The sequence below is a fragment of the Triturus cristatus genome, chromosome 10, assembly GCF_964204655.1.
Source record: "Triturus cristatus chromosome 10, aTriCri1.1, whole genome shotgun sequence".
In the NCBI taxonomy this organism is placed as follows: Eukaryota; Metazoa; Chordata; class Amphibia; order Caudata; family Salamandridae; genus Triturus; species Triturus cristatus.
The window spans coordinates 212,388,586-212,401,337 of NC_140593.1; the positions used below are offsets into that span (position 1 = coordinate 212,388,586).

At 42.8% G+C, this 12,752-nt stretch overlaps 1 protein-coding gene across 1 annotated transcript in view; it reads right to left on the bottom strand.

The window, feature by feature from the left end:
- The window catches only part of PLXDC2 (plexin domain containing 2), a 1,457,706-nt gene that overhangs the window by 454,861 nt on the left and 990,093 nt on the right, over nt 1-12,752 (bottom strand). Inside the window, exon 5 of the mRNA XM_085630822.1 lies at nt 5,554-5,676. Coding sequence (XP_085486948.1) covers nt 5,554-5,676 — 123 coding nt within the window. The remainder of the gene's footprint in view (nt 1-5,553; nt 5,677-12,752) is intronic.

Here is a 12,752-nt window from a genome sequence, read left to right on the forward strand (position 1 = left end):
TTTAAACCAAAGCTAATATGCACACTCTCCGAATTGCGACCAAACAAACATGATGATCACTTGGGCCTAATTTCAGTCTATTGCCTTTTCCTTACTGTGCCGCTTTGACAAAGAAAAGTCAAATGCAAGCCAGCCTTCCTCCTTTTCCAATGGAAATAGGGTCGCCATATCTGCAAGGTCATTGCAAAGTAAGAACCCTCGCAATCCCAGACCAGACTGGACCTACTTAGACCTCAACAGTGAGGTACATCTTGACTCCTGTGACAACAAAGAACTCATTTCTGAGCATACCCATCATATTTACAACATCTACCACAACAAAAAAGTGATGAAAGAAATGCATGTATTGCTCTAAGCCAATGCAAATTGCTCTGGCAGCAGTCTAATCCATCACTTGTCATACACTCTGTCACTCTAAATAGAGGTCAGACATAGGCAAATCAGTGTCAGAGCGCCAGTGCTTGTCAAGCCTCAGGACTCAACCTACAACTCACTGAGGAGACCCAAATGTGTTGAAACAAGTCTTTGGTTTTCTTGTGTTCCCATCTATAGGGGACCTAGTATGGTATGTCGGCCTGAGCTGTTCCAACTGAAGCAGGCCTAATGTTGATGTGCATATGGATGGTTTCGGTCCAGGGTGACACACTGGGCAAATACCTTGGATTGGAATGTGGCTAAGGTGATCACCTGTGGATGAGATTTATTAAAGAATTCCCTACATCACTTAGTTCTTAGTTACGTTATGAATCTGCCATTTGATAGTTGGAGTCTGAGAATAATATTGGACGCAGCATACCTCAATGAAACAGCCTTATCTTCTAATTTAAAAACAAAGAAAAAGCCATATATTTTATTTAAGAAATGTGATTTATTTTTCTAAAATTTAGAAGTTGCAATTCAAGAAGATATGCCTTGGAGAATATTGGCCTTTGCTTTCTTTTAATTCTTTCATGCCTGTCTTCCTTTCTAGCTTAGTAACATACTGGTGCTTTCTGGCATTTCATTTGAACCTTGTTCCCAATAGCCTCAGGCGTTTTGTATAAGAATATGTGCTATATACATTGGCCATTTGCACTCATCGTTGATTTAAAAGAAAGTGGCATAATTACTAAGCATGGTCTGTATCACAGCCAGATGTATGCTAGTATTTAAATTATGTACATACGCTATTGTCATTTTCTGAAACTTCAGATGGAAACCAACCTAATTGTCGACTCCACACAGGAATGTAAATATGAAGCATTTCCTGAACCTATTAAGCCTGCTTCTTCTTAGTCATACATATATGTTTTTAAGAGCAATGCAGTACATTACAATTGACATAAATACACTGTAGAACACAAGTTACAAAGGAGAGCATATTCACTCCTTTATAACTACCATGTTTCAGAAACAAAAAAAGAAGATATATTTTGAAGAATATTATGGGGAGAAGGGAAGTGGAAAGGAAGCCCCCTCTCACACAGCTCGTGGAGCTTGGGCTGCACTGGGACAACTGGATGCTGACTCAGCAATTTTGCTTCAGTGATCGACCTACATAGCACCCTTTTTCTACTAAACTGCTAAGGTAAAATAACATTTGCAGTCACGATGTTTTGTATTCGATTGTCACGGGTGTAGGCACGGGGGAAAAAGGCCCAACTGATATTAACCCACCCAATGGGTACAATGCTACTTGTAGCTCTGGGGGTAATACACGTAATTCTGGGCAGCTTCACTGTAACTCAGATACTCCTACCCCGGCCAATGGAAGTACAAGTCCGACCCGACTATCTGAAGACCCCGTGCCAGGGGAAGTAACCCATGTCCACACCTTACCCCCACCATCTATTGAGGCTGTCAGTCTAACAGAACGGGGATATAAGATGGCGAGTTGGAATATTGCTGGGTGGAATAACAAGATAGATCGTCTAGGATGGTTAGAATTTATAACCCAATTTGACATCTTGTGTCTCCAGGAGACTTGGGCGGCCGAAGATGTCTATCTTGATGGGTATGTTGCCTATAATTGCCATGCTCAGCCATCCAACATGGGGAGAGCCAGTGGTGGAATGGTGATATTGCTCTCTGTGAGGTTACCGGTTCGAGTAAAAATCCACCGGACCGTCGGTCTGCACTCTCAGTTGTTGTGGTTACAACACAGGAATGGGCGAAATGTTTTAGTTATAAACCACTACAACAATGTCTTTAACCACTCAAAAACAGATATGGTTGATGAACTTGAAGCGGAGGTGGAAAGGTTATATGGGCGCAGTGATGTGTCTTTTGATATTTTGTGGGGCGGAGATTTCAACATTCACATGTGCCCATTTGTTGGCAAAAGGGTGTGTGGGCATGGGGTTGAGGTGGGGGAAGATCAGACCCATTTTTTACATTCGGTTTATGGGGAATCCCTAAACACTCTTATGCTTAAAATGGATTTATGCATTATGTTACCTGGCGTAGACAGTGAGGGCAATTCGGTACCGTCCTTTATTGGTAGGAATTGTGCCACGGTTATCGACTACCTCATTGTCTCCTCCAGTATTACAGCTTTGTGTTCCTTACCCGTAATAGTAGACCCAGCCCTAAGCGATCATAACTGTCTAACAATGTATCTCTCCTTGTGGGGGGATAAAGTAAAGGCGTTACATGGTGCAGTGACAGATGTAGTTCCACATAGACCCAATGGCCCTAGAATTAAATGGGGTAGGCAAAATGAGGAACATTTACTATGTACCATTGTGTCTGCTTGTATAGATGAGGTGGAATGCTGTTTCGAACCCGAAAAGGATAATGCTGATATTCTAGCTAGTTTCGACATCATTAATAAAAACATTGCAGAAATCTTAACTGGAAGAAAACCAAAGGGCCCTAGGATTAACGGGGGATGGTTTAACAGGGAATGTACTAAATCCTTACAAAGACTCAAAGTTGCTCTTAAGGGTAAACCCAGAGATAAGGAAGCAGTTAAAACCCTCAGAAGGGAATACTCAATTCATCTGAGGGATAGGAAACAGGAACTAAGGGAAGAGGCCTGGAACAACCTGACTAAGGCAGTGGATCTTAAGGATACCAAGCTTTTCTGGTCCACTGTCAATAGTCCCTTCCTCCAAAATGAAGAAGTCCCGGTAATGTCTGCCCAGGTATCTGAGGAACAATGGGTGGCTCATTTTACTAGTATTTTTAACCCCGAAGGACTAGCTGTAGGGGGGGATAGGGAAACCCTGGCTTTTATCCCCATACCTCTTAATATCACAGTCCCTGAGGTGGATGCTGCCATCCGGGTCAGTAAGGGGGGAAAGGCGCCGGGCCCTGATGGGGTACCCGTTGACCTTTATAAAGCCGAGATTTCCATATGGAGCCCATTGTTAACAAAGGTTTTTAATGCTGCTGCAATGATTGCGGCCCCACAGACTTGGGGGGAATCAATCATTATCCCGGTGTATAAAAAAGGGGAGAGGGGTGAGGCAAAAAACTACCGCCCGATTTCTCTCCTCACTGCTTCCCTAAAAATTATGAGTAGGGTATTACTGAGTCGCCTGGAGGAATGGGTAGAAGATAAAGGGATCCTTGCGGATTCTCAGTACGGATTCCGCAAGGGGTTAGGCACCATAGAACAGTGCATTAATTTAGACCTTATTATATGCAAATATACACGGGCTAAACAAGGCTCGTTGCTTCTTTGCTTTGCCGACCTGACCAGTGCCTTTGACTTGGTTGACCATGGCCTTCTGTGGTCAACCTTGTTGGACATGGGTGCTCCACAGGATATTATCTATTTCTTGGCCCAACTTTATAGGAATCTGACGGCTAAGATACGATACGGGCAATCGGGGGAGTGTACACCCAGTATTAAAGTAGGTTCTGGAATTAGGCAGGGATGCGTCCTTGCACCTCTTCTTTTCTCCCTTTTTATTAATGCAATCGAGTCGGAACTACGGACCATCAGTGCAGATGCACCGACTGCTGGCGGCCTTTCCATCCCAATATTGCTTTACGCGGATGACGCGGTTCTGCTCTCACAAACCCCTCTAGGGTTGCAAAAACTTATGAATAAATTTGCTGATTTTATTAATGGGAGAAAATTAAAAATTAATAATTCGAAAACTTTTATAATGCCCTGTGGGAAGAAAATTAAAAACTTAAGGCCCTTCACAGTTATGGACCAAACTATAAAAGTGGTGGACAAATTCTGTTATCTGGGTATCACTTTTAACAGTGGGGGGATGTGGACACCTGAAATGATTAATGTAAGAGCCAAAATGGCCAAGTGTTCTTTTGGCATATTTAGGTTTGCATCCAAGTTAGGCTCAAGACGGATACCAGACATGTTGTACCTATATCGCCATAAATGTGTTGCTCTGGCCCTATATGGCTCAGGAGTGTGGGGCCATTGTAATAACAACATGCTCCAGGTTGAGGAAAACAAATTTGTCAAAAAACTCCTGTGTTTACCATCTTCTGCCTCAACAAAGCTGATCCACCAGGAGGTTGGTCTAGAACATCTATCTGACTTGATCAGATTAAGACCCCTGTTAGTATGGAGATCTATATGGGCTAAGGAACAGACTGGTTTTACAAGAAAGATTATTTTAGATTGTCTTCACATGGACAAATGTTCCCGCATCCCCTGGCTTAACTATATTATCCGAACATTTAATGATGTTCTTAATCTCACGGTGCGTGATAACCCTTCTTGTGTTTTAGATATCCCGAAGAGTGAGATTAAACATGAATTTCTGAGGGTTAGCATGGTGAAGCGTAACGCAGCTACTGCTCAGTTCTCCTCACATGTTTTTTACGACAGATACACTAAGGAAGAAATGTGGCTTTCAGGATACCTTAAATTGGTTACTATCCGATCCCACCAATATGTATTGACAAGATTACGGATGGGGATTGTTCATTTGCTTGTTGCGTATCCTGTAATGAAGACCTATACTACTGCCCCCTGTCCGTGTGATGGGACCACAAAGCAAAGTACGGAGCATTTTTTATTGTTATGCCCTCTTTATCTCTACCTTCGAAAAGTATATCTGAAACCGCTTTTCAAAAAATATAATGTATCCACTATTGTATCGGCCATGGGGCTTTTATTTGGACTTAATTCACAGGACATCTGTTTTTTTACTGCTGTATATATTTTAAAATCGATACGCTTGAGGAAAAGCACCCTTTTTTGATATGTGATTAACTTAAAACCTGCTGTACCCTCATGTTTTATTACTTATGTATGTATGTACTTTTATGATTATTAATCAATGATCGAATAAAGTTTTTGAATTGAATTGTATTTGATTGTCAGTTCAAATACTGTTCCAAAAACAATTTCCAGGCACCAGTGAAAACTTTTTATTAACTTGCGAATTTCATGGTGTATTTTTGTACCAACTGTTGCCAATTAAAAAAACAATCAATACAAAAGTATTGCCAGATCTGTGTTCAGTAGGTGTAATTGCTATGACTGCATGCAGATTTATATATATTCAAACAGGCTGCACCGTAGATATTATTTAAGATCTATGAATTATTCATAAATGAATATAAAAAACATTAGCAGCCGCTACGTACCATTGTCAAAGTATCTGACTGTAGAATTTCTGGACACACTGGGATCAAAATTTGCCATCAAAGGAGCAATGTACTGTGTTGCTGTTAACATTCGATGTACAACTTCTCCGGTGTATATGAACCCTGAAGGAAGAAACAAACAAGAATGATGCAGCACAGAAGCGTAAACAAATCACATAAATAGATTGTGTACAGCAGTGCCACTATTATTCATTTTCTGTTAGCAGAGGATCAACACAACACACATACCCTACATTTTTTCCATTCTGTTAGAAATGAGATTCCTGGTTGGCTGAGGTGTGAACCCAGGCCACGCAGGAACCAGCACTTTAGTCAGCATAAGCTAGGTACACAATAACATAACCTGTGCTCACCCTATAACAGCTTGGCACAGAGCAGTAAGGCTTATCTACAAAGGCAATGTGTAATGTATGTGTGCAACACACACACAGTAACATAATGAATACACTACAAAAATATTCCACACAGGATTAACAATAAGATGATATTCTTATGAATATAACAAGATCAAAATGACAAACATCCAATAAGTGGAACAGAAAAAAAAACATCAGTGTTTCGAAGTCAGTAGCGCTAAAATGTTACTTTAGGTCATGCTAGACCGGGGTAAATCCAAATTTCAGGCTGACTGAGATGGAGAGTGGGTCAGATAAATTTCCAAACAGGTCCCACTAAAGTTTTACCTTTTAAAGCTGAGCAAAGTACCCAGTTTGGGGGAATCAGTTGCCGGGAGCAAGTCGAGCATTGGCAGTGATGATCCGGTGGGTGCAAAGAGTCAGCAAGTGCCCCGTGTGGATGGGGCCTCGCAAACATGCAGTTATGCTTGCTGAGCAAGGACACAATGATGTTGTGGCTCACGCTGATCCTTCGAGAGAGCAGGCAAGTCCCAGTGCAAATGGTCTTCATCACAGAGTAGTTGGTCTAGTTCCCTACTTCTAGTGTCAGGAGTGTGTCCCTCCCCACCATGGGCATGTACCTCCAAAGACTATCACCCCAGAACTTCCCTGGAACCTTGTGCACTTTCAAAGTCACTTCATAGGCCGCCAACTATTTATCTATGTTATCCTCCACGTTATAACAGGGCACAATATCTTTTGGGATATGGAATCTGGACTCATGTGAAGAAACTGCAGGTATGCTGCCACCATTAGTTTTGATGCTGGTCCCTACTTGGAGAGCTCTGATATCCAGCTCTCCGAGGATAAGCCAATAGGCCATCTTCCTTACCACCATGGAGAGGCTCCATTTCTCTAGAACCTGCTCTTTCTCAAGCTTAGAAAGATCTAACTTTAGTTTTCTCTCCTCCCTCCTGTCTTCCAGCTCCTCTGGGGTGAGGCTCTTTGAAGACACACTGCCGCCTGCTCTAAAGTGGACTGCCAGTCCTCAAAGAAAATTGTCCCCCCCTCCCAGGCTGCATGTCAAGACCCTCTGAAAGGTCCAGCTCTGATCCTTCTGCAGACAAAGATCCCTCATCATTCACTTCTCCTGCTGGGTGGGTGGCTGCCCATACTCTCAAGGCTTTCAGAAGCTCTATCTTCTTAGCACTTCCCATATAAAACACCCCTTTTTCCTGCCAGAAACCCTTGGGCTAAGCCTCTGTATATGCTCCCAGCATGGCCAGCTTGAATTCCATATTGCCAGGTAGAATCACAGACTTTGAAGAAAAAAATGGGACTCAGGAAGAATTGAAAAAGGCTCAAATTGGTCTCAGAATAGACTGTAGTGAACAATGAGTTACCAGATGGTATTGCATACACACATGTCCTGTCCTCACCGCTGATCACAAATGTTAGAAATGGAATTCATGGTTCACTGAGATGTGCACCCAGGCCATGCAGGAACCACCACTCTAGTCAGGGTAAGCTAGATACAAAATAAAATAACCTGTGCTCACCCTCTGGTAGCTTGGCACAGAGCAGTCAGACTTATCTACAAAGGCAATTTGTAAAGTATTTGTGCAACACACACACACACTCACACAGTAACACAATGAATACACAACAAAAATGCTCCACACAGGGTTATAAATATAAATGTATATTTTTATAAATAAAACAAGACCAAAATGACAAAAATAAAATAAGTAGAACTAGAGTTTGAGTTTTCAAATAATTAATAAAAAAGAGTGCTTGGAAGTCAATATTGCTAAAAAAAGGTTCCTTTAGGTTGCACTAGAACTGGGAAATTCAAAGTTCAGGACCCTGTGATGGAGCGTGAGTTGGATACCATTTCAAACAGGTCCAGCTGAAGCTTTTCCTTCTCAAGCTGATTAAAATACCCCATTCACGGGGGCGAATGTCACCGGGAGCAATCAGAGAATCGCTAGAATAGATTCTGCAGGTGCGAAGAGTCGGCCAAGCATCACAGATGGCAGACGGAGCCTTGTGGTCATGGACAGCGATGCTTGCTGTCTGAAGGCACAATGCTGTGGTGGCTCGTGTTGATATTTCACGCGAGCAGCGCAGTCCCAAAACCTTGATTTCAGTGGCCCAGGAGCTGTAGGTGATGAAAGCAGCTGCAGAACCCCCTTCTTAGGTCCGTGCTTGGAGGGGGCACCTCAAGCAAGAGCAGGACTCACAGAAGGCAGAGTCCAGAAACAACAGCAGAATTGTATGAAGCCTTTTGTGTGCCTTCGGAAAACAGGAGGCAAGTCAGCAAGCCCTTGCAGATCACTTGGAGGGAAGGCAAAGACCAGCTCTGCTTCCAGCAGATTCATGGAGAAGCAGGCAGCAAGGCAACAAGCAGAAAAGCAGTCCTTCCAGAAAAACAATCCAGTTGAGTCATTTAAGCAGCATGAGTCCTTCTGACAAAGGTTCAGTTCAAGACCCAGAAGTGTCTGATTTTAGGGGGTCAGGGACGCACTATTTATACCCAAAAGTGCCTTTGATGTAGGGGGTGACTTCAAGGGAACTCTCTGAAGTGCACATGGATACCTTTCAACCCAGTCCTGTCTGCCAGGCTAACCCTGGGGGCAAATCTGTGCTTTGTGTGAGAACAGGACAAAACCTATTCAGATGTAAGTGTGAGCCACCTCTCCCCCTTCCTACCCAGGAAGGCTATCAGAATGCAGATAAATGCATATGAGTCTCCTGTCCAACCCAGCCCTTCCTGTGTTTGGGGCTCTCTAGAGGGAATGCACAGAGGGTAGTTGTAAACCATCCCAGACGTGCATTGGAGACAGGCTGTCAGTCACAAAGAGCAGGACATACAGAGAAATGTCCACTTTCTAAAATTGGCATTTCTAAAATAGTAATGTTAAATACAACATTACTATTAAAGAGGATTTATCATTACCATTCCAAACATATCAAACGTGAAAAAGCTACTCCTCTCTGCAGGAAGAAGTGTGGCACAGCGGGCAGGGCAGCTGACTCTAGAACCCGGGGGCTCATGGTTAGATCGCCGGCGGCAGATCAGTCCACCACCATGTGACTCTGGGCAACAGCTCGCTTAATCTTCCTGACGGCCCCCAGCGCCTTGACACCCTCGGGTAATTGTTTGCGCTTTACAAACACTGGACATTTACATCAGGAATTACAGCTTAAAAGTATGTTATGGAATTCCCAGTGCTGGCCAAGGAAATTGCCAGTTTGTCACTACCAGGATATGTGAAACATTTAGGTACATATTCTACCTTTTACTTACATAGCACCCTGCCCTTAGGGTTACGTAGGGCCTACCTTAGTGGTGACGTCTATGCAATAAAAAGGGGTTTTAGGCTTGGAAAGTATTTTTAAATGACCAGTGGAGGTGGCAGTTAACTACACACAGGCACTGCAGTGGGAGGACTGAGACAGGTTTGAAAGGCTACTTCTGTGGGTGGCACAATGGGTGCTTCAGACCCACTGGTAGCATTTGAAGTACATGGCATACCACCTTAGAATGTATTTACCAGTACAACAAATATGGCAATTAGGTATACACCAATGTCATCATGGTTATGGGGGACACATATATTTCAGCACTGGTTGGCAGTAGTAAAGTGCTCAGAGTCCTGAGCACAACAAAAATGGAGGTAAAAGGAAAAACATTGGAGGAAAGACCACCCCAATGATGACAGGTCTAACACATTCTATGTCAACTTTATTATTGTCTTGATAAGTGTGAAAAACATGTGCCAGAAGATCCAAGTCTGAAATTGGTGGGCCTCAACTATGTCAACTGAGGTCTTCGCTAGTGGTGTCCTGTGCCTCTGTACTGTAGGCCCTCAGACTGGGAATTGAGTACCCCTTTTAGTGCTTGCTTTTCAGGGTATTGAGGCAGAGCAGTCATGGGATAACGGAGGGTGATGTTGTGGGCTAGAAATGCAGAACTCAGAAATAGAAGAAATAACACTCAATAAATCATTGCCCAGTCAGTGCTTTCTCTTTTTTTTTTTTAAAAAGTACTTTAGCATACACACAACTCAATACCATGCATAATGTTGCAAACAATTACAAAATGACAGGTAGAAAAGATCATTGGAACTGCTCCTAAAGGGCTCACAATTTTAACAGTCAGCCTGCAGTCTTTTGCACTCAAAGGCACACGGTGCATTGTATACCTTCTGACTTTAGCAGAAGAATTGTTACATTTCTATTTGTGCACTAAGGTAAATAACCAAAAATACAAAGTGCAGCTGCGACCCCTGGCAACCCCAAATTGACGTCCATGTCCACACCCTACTGGCATTGGAAAGAGTCGGAGATAGGGCCCGAAGCACCGGAGACAGAGTCAATAACCATCCAGTAACACAAGCTTAGAATAGGGCCCTTCATAATCCAGATGGGTTCACCTCTTCCTCCTCTTCTTTTGTTTCCCTTCTTCGCAACTGTTCTTCCCTTGAAAAGGTTTACATAGGGAGGTTGGTAGTTTTAAAATTTGGGAGCCACCTACTCAATTCATGTTATGTTAAGTTAAGTTAGTTAAACTTGTACAGCGCACAGTCCCCAAAACGGTTTCAGCCGCTATGGTGGAACAGAGGTGATACAAGGGAACAATGCTATTATCAAAGAGAAGATAGAGGGACATCAGTTAAGAGTATGCTTGTCTGAATAATCAGGTTTTCAATGTTTTTCTGAATTATGAGTAGCAAGATGCTGATCTTATTTCAGTGGGGAAGGCGTTCCAGAGGTTGAAGGCGATGACCCGAAAACTGGTTCCGTCCTGTCTCTTCCTCCTGAGCATAGGGATAGACATGTAGTTCCAATGAACAGAGCGTAAAGCACGCATACAAGTGTATTTATGTAGTCGTGAGGTAATAAAAGAAGGTATTTTGTTTTGAAAGGCTTTGAAGGTGATACAACCCACTTTGAAACTTGTTCTTTGTTGTACAGGCAGCCAATGAATATTTTTCATGAGAGGAGTGATGTGACAACGTTTAGGTTGTTTATGGGTAAGACGTGTTGCCTGGTTCTGAATGATTTGAAGCCTTTTGGCGAGGCATTTAGGTAGTCCAGCATAGAAGGAGTTGGCATAGTCAAGCTTTGAGATGACAAAGGCAATAACCGCTTGGATGAGGGCCCCCAAAGTAAGAAATTTGGCAATTTTCTTGATTTTACGCAGCATGAGAAAGGCCGAGGAGCTCACCAAACTAATTTGAGGCTTCATAGAAAGTTTTGCATCGATGATCACTCCAAGACTTTTTACTGATTTTTGGGGGATGGGTGGAGAGGTTAACTCAGGAGGCCAAAGTGAGTCGGTCAAGTATTCAAGTTTATTATTGCTAATAACAATCTTGGTTTTATCTGCATTACATTTTTAGGTAGTTGCTGTTCAACCATGGATGGATATACAGCATGGCAGAAACTGTTCCTTGGACTCATAGGTGTTGTCACGCTTAAAAAGTAGTTGCATGTCGTCAGCATAATTATAGATGACTCAATTCATTTTTCTGAGATTGTAGACTAGGGAACAAATGTATATGTTAAATAAATGGGGGAATAAAAATGATCCCTGGGGAACTCCACAGTCAAGGTAGACTTGGGAGGAGAGGAATAGAGTGGTCCGACTGGAAGCGGTCTTTCAGGAATGATATGATCCAATTAAGTTCTGAACCTCTCAGCCCTGCGGCCTCGACATGGTCCATCAGGATGATAAGGTCCAGCGTGTCGAAGGCCGCCAAGAGATTGTTGAGGACCAACACCTGAGTATGGCCGCTATTGCAGTCCATGCGTATATCATTCAATACAGAGAGGACGAATGCTTCTGGTGAGTGGACTGGGCGAAAGCCAGCCTGATGGGCATCTAAAACATCTGAGTTTTTTAAGAAGGTGCAGAGGTTGTGAGCTACATGCGCCTCTAGTATATTTGCTAGGTAAGGCAGGAGCAAAATTGGGTGGTAGTTTTTTAGAGAGAGCGGTGTCTTCACCAGGTTTTTTTGAAGGGGGACTACTAATGCTACCTTGAATCTACTAGGTACTTTCTCTGAGTTGAGGGGGAGGTTAAGGAGGACTAAAACAGAATCCGAGACGACTGAGAGAGCAGACTGTAAAAATTATGGGGGATAAGGGTCCTTGGGGGAGCCAGACTTTACTTTCATCACTAGGTCCGTAAAGGCTACCTTACTGATTTCTGGAAATGAACATAGTGTAAACTGGTTCATATCATCAGGAGTATTCATGGCGGATAAAGAGCTAGTTTGGATGCTTGTTTTTATGGTCTTAATCTTGTCCATGAAATAGGCATTGTGTGCATCACATAGTGACTGGAAACGGGTAATAGCAAGAGTGACTCTAAGAGTTCTGAAATAATGCCTAAAGTATTTTATTTCCGAAAAAAGCTGATTTGGCTTGCTGGATGAGACATTTGTATTGTTTAAGATGATGAAGGTAGGATGTCTTACCTCTGGGTTATTGTTCCTCCACCATTTGCATTTGTGCCGATGTAGATCTGATTTACATTTTTAGATCATTGGCGAACCATTTGGAGGCTTCATGATGCCTAGTTTGTTTAAATTTGCATAGAGGTGCATGGATGTCGCTGGCTTTAATGAGCCAGTCAAAAGTTCCTGTTCCAAATTGGTTGGTATTGTTATCAAACATGGATATAGTCAATGCTAAATAATGGCAGAAAGAGTTTAGATCAGCCTGAGACAAACATCTAGAAAGAAGCCCATTATTGGGCGGGGTTTTTGGTGAGAAGAATTCTGTGAGAACCAGTTTAATTAGATGATGATCAGACCAAGCACATGGAGATAC